Source organism: Camelus ferus, chromosome 21 (assembly GCF_009834535.1).
Source record: "Camelus ferus isolate YT-003-E chromosome 21, BCGSAC_Cfer_1.0, whole genome shotgun sequence".
NCBI classification, from domain to species: domain Eukaryota; kingdom Metazoa; phylum Chordata; class Mammalia; order Artiodactyla; family Camelidae; genus Camelus; species Camelus ferus.
In genome coordinates this window covers 24,469,833-24,479,189 of record NC_045716.1, presented here as the reverse complement: position 1 = coordinate 24,479,189, position 9,357 = coordinate 24,469,833, and the positions used below count along the sequence as shown (strand labels likewise).

At 60.3% G+C, this 9,357-nt stretch overlaps 1 protein-coding gene across 5 annotated transcripts; it reads left to right on the top strand.

Moving 5' to 3' along the window:
• The first annotated feature begins 340 nt into the window (after positions 1–340).
• Positions 341–9,339, top strand: ZNF687 (zinc finger protein 687). 5 transcript variants are annotated; one of them, XM_014560805.2, is made up of 9 exons: positions 344–518; positions 3,537–5,661; positions 5,812–5,990; positions 6,394–6,570; positions 6,667–6,829; positions 6,986–7,318; positions 7,443–7,555; positions 7,769–7,910; positions 8,016–9,339. In XM_014560805.2, exons 2-9 carry the CDS (start codon positions 3,553–3,555, stop codon positions 8,508–8,510), a joined length of 3,711 nt encoding a protein of 1,236 aa, XP_014416291.1. In that variant the 5' UTR covers positions 344–518; positions 3,537–3,552; the 3' UTR covers positions 8,511–9,339. The 5 variants fall into 5 exon arrangements, with proteins under 5 accessions (XP_032320180.1, XP_032320181.1, XP_014416291.1 ...); XM_014560806.2 differs by having other exon boundaries at positions 345–518; positions 3,542–5,661; XM_032464288.1 differs by lacking the exon at positions 344–518 and adding an exon at positions 640–2,021 and having other exon boundaries at positions 3,542–5,661.
• Positions 9,340–9,357: the final 18 nt, after the last annotated feature.

Here is a 9,357-nt window from a genome sequence, read left to right as displayed (position 1 = left end):
AAGTGAACTGCAGGCTTCAAGGATCACAGCCAATAGGGAGTGTTGAGGCGGAGACGCACCTGGGATAGTCACCCCCTACAGTAGGGAAGCTTGGAATCAGATTGGCTTCTTTCTAAGCGACAGTAGCGGAAGCCAATCATCTTTGAGGTGCACAGATGGGGGCAGGTGGGCCCTGGCGCAACCAATGGGGAAAAGCATCTCCAGAAGGACTAGGCTCCTTGCCCAATGAGGCTGGGAAGGCCGTGCGGCGCTAGTTCCGAGAGGCAGTATTTTAGGCCAACCCAGTGCGGAGCTGGACGGGGCGCAGTACTGAACGACGGGAGGATTGGCCAATGGCGAGTGCGAAAGCGGGCAGCCGAGACCGGGAACGCGAAGGGAGCTGAAGGAGGGGGAGGCTGAACGGGAGAGAAGCAGGAAGTAGCGGCGGCCGTGGGGAGGGCGGTGGCGGCTGCGGCGGCGGCAGCGGCCAGAGCAGAGGCGAGACCGCCGGGTCTCTTCCCGCACTGGGAGCGGAACAAGTAAGCATGCCTGGGGTAAATACCCGCCTATGGCCCCGCCCCCTGGGGGGGACGGATAAATAACCCCCTCCCTCCCCCACTTGGTCAACTAACCCCCTCACCGCGCCGCCCCTCTGGATGGCTTCTAGGAGGGCCCGGACGTCGCCCCCGTTCCTTGGGGCGGATGGGCGAAACTCCAAGCCTGTTGAAAGCACAGCCCCTAGCAGGATAAGCGTGGAGGGAGGGTCGGGGTCCTCAACCCCTGGCGCCCCCACCGCAAGAGGCGTCCGAAGCGCGGCCCGGGGACTGAAGGCTGCGGGATGTCGCGACCTAAAATGGTGTCCGTGTCCGGGAGTGGGGGCGGGGGAGCTGTGCCAGGCCGGAGAGGAGCCTGCACCCCGACTGGGGCGCAGGTCAGCGTCCGGGCCCCGGCAGGACTCGGGCTCGCGCCCCGGGCCGCCGCGCGCCTTCCGACCCTTCCCATCTCGAGAGAGCCTTAGAAGTCCGCGGGAGAAGGAGGCTGCTCGGGGAGGGGAGGGGAGGGGAGGAGGTCGGAGTTGGGACGGACCCCGGCTGGAGAGCTGCGAGTCAGGCAGAGACTGTCCCCTCCCCAGCGCTCTCTTTCCACGCCTCCCCTACTCCGGTGTAGTCCTGGGCCGAGAGGTGCTGCGCGGCAGCTCCCCGAGGGCCTGGTCTGGCCGAGGCCCGTCCTTCCCTTAGCACGCTGGTGAGAGCTAGAGAAGCCGCGCGCCTTAGTTTCCCCTTTGGCTTCTCCCATGTACACCCCGCCCCCTCCCCGCAACCCTGGACATGCTCCCCGCGCCGGTCCTCGGCAGATGGCAGGGACTTAATTCCGCCCGCTGCCCAGCTTGGCGGCAGCCTAATCGCCCCCGGCCGCCGGCCCCTCGCCCTCCTCTGCGCAGCAGGCCGCGGGCCAGGGAAAGGGACGTGGAGCCCCCACCCGACCGAGGCCAGTTCACCCTCTTCCTGTTCAGCCCCTTCCTTTGGCTTTTGGGGAAGAACAGAGGGAAGGAGGGGGGCTGGAGCCCAAGAGACAAGGCGCAGCAGCCGTAGAAAGGCCTGGGCCGTGGGGCTGGGGAAGCCTCTTCGGCCTTGAGCTCCGCTGCATGATCTTGGCTATCCGATGACCTCTAAGTCACTTGGACGCCAAAGGGGGAGTTGCTTGGGGGAGGCGAGTTTGCAGATGTTTTCTCTTAGTCCCCAGTGATCTATGTTCCACCAGCCCACTTTTCTGAGGGCCTGAGTGGAAGGTAGCTCGGGCCTTTCCAGGTCCGGAGAGAGCCAGGCAGAGGAGGGCCCTAGCGATCCAGCAGAGCAGAGGCAAGGGGTGGAGGGCTTTGTTTAAACCCAGAGCCTGCAGAATTAAGTAGGGGGGAATGAGGGGAGGACTCCCCTTTCTTCCTCTAGTTGGTACCCTCTCCCTCCACCCCCACCTTGGTCCCTGCAATGCCAGCTGCCACCTGCTGGGACTATCTCCAGTTACAGTTTAAAGGCTGGAAAGAGGTGAGAGAATTGGCCCTGGGAAATGGCTTGCATCCTGGGCAGGAAACGTGTAAGGACAGAGACTTCTTCAGTTGCTTCTTCCTAGATATAGAAGCACATGTGGGGAGAAACAGGGAACAGACCTGGGTCCTCCGCAGGCTCTAGGCTGGTCTCCTTGTTGGTTTAGTGCCTCATAAGTCTTGTGGGATTTGTGTGTGTGTGTGTGTGTGTGTGTGTGTGTGTGCGTGCCGCGCGCGTACTAGGACAGGTTAGGGTTGGGTGAGACTTCCTGGGCTACTGTTGCCAAGGGAAAATGAAAAGGGTAAGCAGTATGAACTGGGGATAAACTGGGGTGAGGAGCTCAGAGCAGAAACGACAGGGGTGAGGGGCCTGGCTTGTCCCCCTTGTGGCAGCTGTGCTGGATAATAGTACCCTGGAGTTTTAGCCCTGAGAGAGCAAGATGGGGAGAGAGGGAGGGAAAGAGGGAGGGAGGGGCTGGCCAGGCGAGGACCAGGCACTCTTGGGAAGGTAGGTTAGCGAGCAGCAGGTGTTTGTGACAGGAGAGGCCTAGGCTGGGGCCCTTGTGACCAGGCTGCTGTCACGGTTTTCCCCTGTTTTTTTCTCTGTGTCTCTTTCTGTTCCTGTGCCTTATTCTTTCCATCTTGGTCTCTTGGGCAACTTCCCTGAGTCCACTTCTCCCTGTTAACCTAGTTAGATCTTCAGGTGCCAGTGATGACCCCAAGTGCCCCAGACTTGACCTCACACTACCCTGACTCCTGTCTCTGACCCTAGCCGTAGATTTCCAGTGCTTATTCTCTCCCAGGGCCTCCTTGACCTGGCGTGTCCTTATTGTCCTAGTTGTAATACTAAATCATATTCTGGTTCTGACTCTCATGTTTATGATCCATACCATGCTCAGAACAACCCTATGATGTATAGGTTACTTGTCCCCTCTTTCAGACAGCCAAAGTAAGGCAGTGGAGTAACTTGCTTATACAGCAGGCTATTGATAAAGCTGAAATTAGGATCAGTTCTTGCATCTTGGCTTGTCACTGCCCCTTTGTACACATGGCCTTTCAGATCTCTGTGGTCCTCAGGAAATCCATGAAGAATATGAATGATCCCATTCTGCCGTGAATGAGCCCTTAAACCTAGAGCATTGTGTACCTCCTCCTCCTTAATAGTAGTATTGATTGATGGATTGATTCTGTGCTGGGCACAGGAGGGGCTGAGGTGGTTTCAAACAAGATGCGCACTGAATTCCCTCTTACCCTTATCTCTTTTCTGTATTTCTGGAAAGTGTCCTCCTTTGCTTTTTCTGGATCTTGGTGTCCTCCCTGGAATGTGCACACTAACTTCCTTTCAATTTTAGTGTTTGGCTTACCAGGTGCCTTCACCAGCTCTCTACGATTTGCACTGTGGTAGAGGTGTACCCAAGTCAGAGTGCGAGTGGCTTCTGAGAGGGGATGGACATGGAGATCCTGAGGGAGGAGAACCAGAGGTCTTAGTTTCTCCCTCTTTGCTGTTTTTGTCAAGTCTAGGACTTGCTGCCATGGGGGACATGAAGACCCCTGATTTTGACGACCTTCTTGCTGCCTTTGACATCCCCGACATTGATGCAAATGAAGCTATCCACTCTGGGCCAGAAGAAAATGAGGGACCAGGAGGCTCAGGGAAGCCAGAACCCAGTGGAGGGGGTGAATCTGGAGAAGCAACAGCAGCAGCTGCTGGGGATGGGCCTGGGGTTTCTGCCCAGGCCTCTGACCATGGCCTACCGCCACCAGACATCTCGGCAGTCAGCGTCATTGTCAAGAACACTGTGTGTCCGGAGCAGTTGGAGTGCCTGGCTGGGAGTTCAGGAGGGGAAGGGGCCCGGGCTGGGCGGATGACTAAGGAAGGGCCTGTGGGACCTCGTCTGATGCAAAATGGTTTTGGGGGCCCTGAGCCATCCCTTCCAGGAACCCCCCACTCTCCAGCTCCTCCCAGTGGGGGTACCTGGAAAGAAAAATCCATGGAAGGCAAAGCTTCCCTGGATCTCTTTGCTCATTTTGGGCCTGAGCCAGGGGAGCACCCTGATCCTCTGCCTCCCTCTGCGCCCTCCCCACCTCGGGAAGGGGCCATGACCCCACCTCCTTTCCCCTCTCCCTTTGAGCTGGCCCGGGAGAATGGCCCAGCCCTGCTGTCCCCTGGTTCTCCCCCGCCGCTGGGGGCCTTGAAGCAGGACAGCTGCAGCCCTCTTCGTCCCCAGGGCCTGGCTCGGCCAGGCGCAGGCTCTAGCCCTGAGGCCATGGGCATCCCTGACAGCACCTCGCCTTCCCAGGTTGCTGGGGTGCCCTTCTTCAAGCAGTCTCCAGGGCACCAGAGCCCTCTCGCCTCCCCTAAAGTGCCCGGCTGTCAGTCCCTAAAAGAAGAAGAGGATGAGGGACCAGTGGACAAGTCTCCCCCAGGAAGTCCCCAGAGTCCTTCTAGTGGAGCCGAGGCTGCAGACGAGGACAGCAATGACTCCCCTGCCTCTTCCAGCTCCTCTAGGCCTCTCAAGGTGCGGATCAAGACCATTAAAACATCCTGTGGGAACATCACAAGGACTGTAACCCGGGTCCCCTCAGACCCTGATCCCCCTGCCCCCTTGGCTGAGGCGGGCTTCCTGGCAGAGGCTAGCCTCTTGAAGCTGTCCCCTGCAACCCCGACACCTGAGGGCCCAAAGGTGGTGAGTGTCCAACTGGGTGATGGCACGAGGCTAAAGGGCACAGTGCTCCCTGTGGCCACCATTCAGAACGCAAGTACTGCCATGCTGATGGCGGCCAGCGTGGCCCGCAAAGCTGTGGTTCTGCCTGGGGGCACTGCCACGAGCCCTAAGACGATGGCTAAGAATGTGCTGGGTCTGGTGCCCCAAGCCCTGCCTAAGGCAGAGGGGCGGGCAGGGCTGGGGACAGGGGGACAGAAGGTGAATGGTGCCTCGGTGGTGATGGTGCAGCCTTCCAAGTCGGCCACGGGGCCAGGGGCAGGGGGTGGCACGGTGATCTCACGGACCCAGTCTAGCCTGGTGGAGGCCTTCAACAAGATCCTCAACAGCAAGAACCTGCTGCCTGCCTACCGGCCAAACCTGAGTCCACCGGCTGAGGCCGGGCTGGCCCTGCCACCGACAGGCTACCGCTGCCTGGAGTGTGGGGATGCCTTCTCGCTGGAGAAGAGCCTGGCGCGGCACTACGACCGCCGGAGCATGCGCATCGAGGTCACCTGCAACCACTGCGCCCGGCGCCTGGTCTTCTTCAACAAGTGCAGCCTGCTGCTGCACGCCCGCGAGCACAAGGACAAGGGGCTCGTCATGCAGTGCTCACACCTGGTCATGAGGCCGGTGGCCCTTGACCAGATGGTGGGGCAGCCGGACATCACGCCCCTGCTGGCTGTCCCACCTGCCCTCGGACCTCCAGCTTTGCCTGCTTTGGGCAAGGGGGACGGGGCCGTCACCTCCTCCGCCATTACTGCAATTGCTGCCGAGCCCCCTGTGCTGCCGCTCTCGACGGAGCCACCTGCTGTCCCTGCCACCTCTGCTTACACGTGCTTTCGCTGTCTGGAGTGCAAGGAGCAGTGCCGGGACAAGGCTGGCATGGCCGCCCACTTCCAGCAGCTCGGGCCCCCTGCCGCTGGGGCCACCAGCAATGTGAGTTGCCTTTTGCAGCCCCTCCCTGGGAAGGGGACAGCCAGATCCCATGGGGACAGGATCTAGGAAGGTGTTGTGGTCTTGGTTAGGAGAAGGAATAGGGAACACATCACTCCTCACTGACTCACCTTGTTTTAACCCACTCGACAGGTGTGCCCTACCTGCCCCATGATGCTCCCCAGTCGCTGCAGCTTCAGCGCCCACCAGCGCATGCATAAGAACCGACCTCCCCATGTCTGCCCTGAGTGCGGGGGCAACTTCCTGCAAGCCAATTTTCAGACCCATCTCCGGGAGGCCTGTCTGCATTTCTCTCGCCGCGTGGGATACAGGTGCCTCCCACCTCTCCTCCCCATAGTGTCTCGACACTTTCCCCCTGCACTTAATGGCCTCGTGGCTCCTAGCACTAGTCTTTCAGATGGCCTCTCAAGGAGAGCCCCATCTCTTCTGTGGAACCCCTCAACCTTGGTGTGTTGGGAAGCATGGCCTGAGATCTCTGTCTTTCCTTCCCCACCTTGGGAGCGAGGAGGGCCGCCTCCGTGGCCCCAGCTCTGCCTCCACAGGCCTCCCGTGGGGAACTAGGTCTCTGCAGCTTCCTTCTTTCTCCACCTGCACATGTTCCACCGCTGAGTAACTTCTCAGAGTCCACCTAGTCCCTAAGAATGAGTGTGTTGTGGAGGGTGGCTGTGAGATGCCCCCTTACCTCACCACAGTGCCTCCCACTTCCTCCCCAAGGTGCCCCAGCTGTGCAGTGGTGTTTGGGGGTGTGAACTCTATCAAGTCCCACATCCAGACGTCGCACTGCGAGGTTTTCCACAAGTGCCCCATCTGCCCCATGGCCTTCAAGTCTGCACCCAGCGCCCACGCCCACCTCTATACCCAGCATCCTAGCTTCCACACGCAGCAGGCCAAGTGAGACCCAGGGAGGGAGCATGAGGAGGGGTGGGCTGGAGCGGGGCTGGGCCTCGATGGGGCAGGGTGTCTTCACTGTCCTCTCCACCCGCACAGGATGATCTACAAGTGCGCCATGTGTGACACGGTCTTCACTCACAAACCCCTCCTCTCCTCACACTTCGACCAGCACTTGCTGCCCCAGCGTGTCAGTGTTTTTAAGTGCCCGTCTTGTCCTCTGCTTTTTGCCCAAAAAAGGACCATGCTGGAACATCTTAAGGTACAGGAGTCAAGGGACGGGGGCTGGGTGCTCAGCTGTGTGGACCTGGGGCTAGGGTCACACGCCCCTTAGGAAGTGGGGGCAGGGGAGAAACCAGGACTCTGACAAAGCCAGACCCTCCCCCGTAACAGCCATCTTCTCTCATCTGCCTCACAGAACACCCATCAGTCTGGGCGTGTAGCGGAGGAGACTGCTGGGAAAGGGGCTGGGGGTGCCCTTTTGACCCCCAAGACTGAGCCTGAGGAGCTGGCTGTGTCTCGGGGAGGAGCAGCTGCCCCTACCGAGGAGTCGTCCTCATCCTCAGAAGAGGAGGAACTGCCCAGCTCCCCCTCGCCCCCTCGCCCCACCAAACGGCCCCGGCGAGAACTGGGGAGCAAAGGCATCAAGGGCGGAGGTGGGGGCCCTGGAGGCTGGACCTGTGGCCTTTGTCACTCCTGGTTCCCTGAGCGTGATGAGTATGTGGCTCACATGAAGAAGGAGCACGGCAAGGTGAGTGGGGCGCCCCCAGGGGAGCAAGATGGGCTGGAGGGGCAGCCTTGGGCTTGAGCTGTGTGGCTATGGGGATGGGGTCCTGGAGCCTGGCTCTGAGATCCCCCTCCCCCTGCTGTCCTAGTCAGTGAAAAAGTTTCCCTGTCGCCTGTGTGAGCGCTCCTTCTGCTCCGCCCCCAGCCTGAGGCGCCACGTCAGGGTCAATCACGAGGGTATCAAGCGAGTTTACCCATGCAGGTAACCCTTGCCCTCTTGCCCCTTCCTCTTTTCTGCCCAGCAGGGTCCCCCTCCACAACCCTGGTTCCCCAAAATACCTTTCCCCCTGCCTCTTAGGTCTGAATGGACTGAAGGTTGAGGCCTCCCTCTGCTCTGGGAGCCCATCTGCTCAAGCCACGGGCCTCGGTCTTTGGGCTGTGCCCCTGGCGCCCACCCGCCCGCTCTCCCCTTTAGGTATTGCACAGAGGGAAAACGCACCTTCAGCAGCCGCCTGATCCTGGAGAAACACGTCCAGGTCCGGCACGGCTTGCCGCTTGGGGCCCAGTCCCCAGGCCGGGGGAGTGCCCTGGCTCGGGGCCCCGGTGCCAGAGCCCAGGTAGGCCAGAGGCTCAAGCCGCTGTGTTAGGGCCGTGGGAGTGGGTGGGTGTGCCAGGGACAGTGGGGGACAACGAGGAGGCCCACATCCTTCACTCTTCTCCAGGGGCCAGGACGGAAACGCCGCCAGTCCTCTGACTCTTGCAGCGAGGAGCCTGACAGCACGACGCCTCCAGCCAAGTCCCCGAGAGGTGGCCCCGGGGCAGGAGGCCACGGTGCCCTGCGCTACCGAAGCAGTGGCTCAGCGGAGCAGAGCCTCATGGGGCTGAGGGTGGACGGCGGCGCCCAGCAGTGCCTCGACTGCGGCTTGTGCTTTGCCTCCCCTGGCTCCCTGAGCCGGCACCGTTTCATCAGCCATAAGAAGAAACGGGGTGTGGGTAGTGCCGCTGCCCTGGGCCTGGGGGACGGGGAGGAGGAGGCCCCCCCTCCTTCCAGGTCTGATCCAGAGGGTGGAGACTCACCGTTGCCTGCTTCTGGAGGCGCGCTGACCTGTAAGGTCTGCGGCAAGAGCTGTGACAGCCCTCTCAACCTCAAGACCCATTTCCGCACACACGGCATGGCATTTATCAGGGCTCGGCAAGGGGGCAGTGGGGACAACTAGGCCCCAGGCGTGGACTGACCAGCCCTCTTCCCTCTTCCCTGGGAGCCTGGGTCACTGCTGCTGCCTGGCGCCTGGGCTGGGGAGTTCCATTACGATTCATGTCTTGTTCAGCTCCTCGTCCCCCCGGCCCCAAGGACGACGAGCTCTTCTGGATGGTAGTTATTTGCAGTCCCCCCTTGGGTTTGGCCCGCGGGTCCTAGTAGAGTGGGCCCTCCGTTCCTCCTTTCTGAGCCCAACACTAATTATTCTCTGGCTGCAGACCCCCGTGTGGGGCGGCGGGTGGGAGGACAGGAGGGCCCGAAGCTGGGGCAGTCAGGGGCATGCTCCTCAACACTTTTGGGCACAGACGGCAGCCCTGCCCCTGCCCTCGTGCCCACCTCAGACTCCCTGGCACTCAAGCTCCCCCACCCCTGCAGTGCCTTTCACTTTTTTTTTTTCCCCAGAAATCTAGGGGGGTGGGGGTTGGTGGGGACGAGTCCTGTCAAGGGGGTCCCAGGGAGAGAAGAGGACAGGCTCTCAGGAATCCTTTATTCTTGTAGTAATAATAATACTAACAGTAGGGGGAATGGGAGGGAGAAAACCAGACCATTAAAACTGCTTGTGGTTTAATTCCCATTCAGGCTCCTCTTTTTATGTGGACATGTCCTAGGAGGGGGCGAGGGTCAAAATTGGGCAGACCTTTCTCAGGGAGGAGGTGGTACTGACCGAGACAGGCAGGAAAAAAGCAGTATTCCACCTTGTTCTGTGTGGTGCCTTTTGTATGCTGGACGCTGAGGCATCTGTTCACTCCCCATCGCTTACCCCACACTTCCAAAAAAAAAAAAAAAAATACAACTAAGAAATGACA

Excerpts from the sequence above, each read along its gene's own strand:
- ZNF687 (XM_014560805.2), top strand. The coding sequence starts at position 3,553 with ATGGGGGACATGAAGACCCCTGATTTTGACGACCTTCTTGCTGCCTTT. Across the intron at positions 5,662-5,811 it reads CCGCTGGGGCCACCAGCAAT|GTGTGCCCTACCTGCCCCAT; the intron begins GTGAGTTGCCTT and ends CCCACTCGACAG. Across the intron at positions 6,571-6,666 it reads TTCCACACGCAGCAGGCCAA|GATGATCTACAAGTGCGCCA; the intron begins GTGAGACCCAGG and ends CCACCCGCACAG.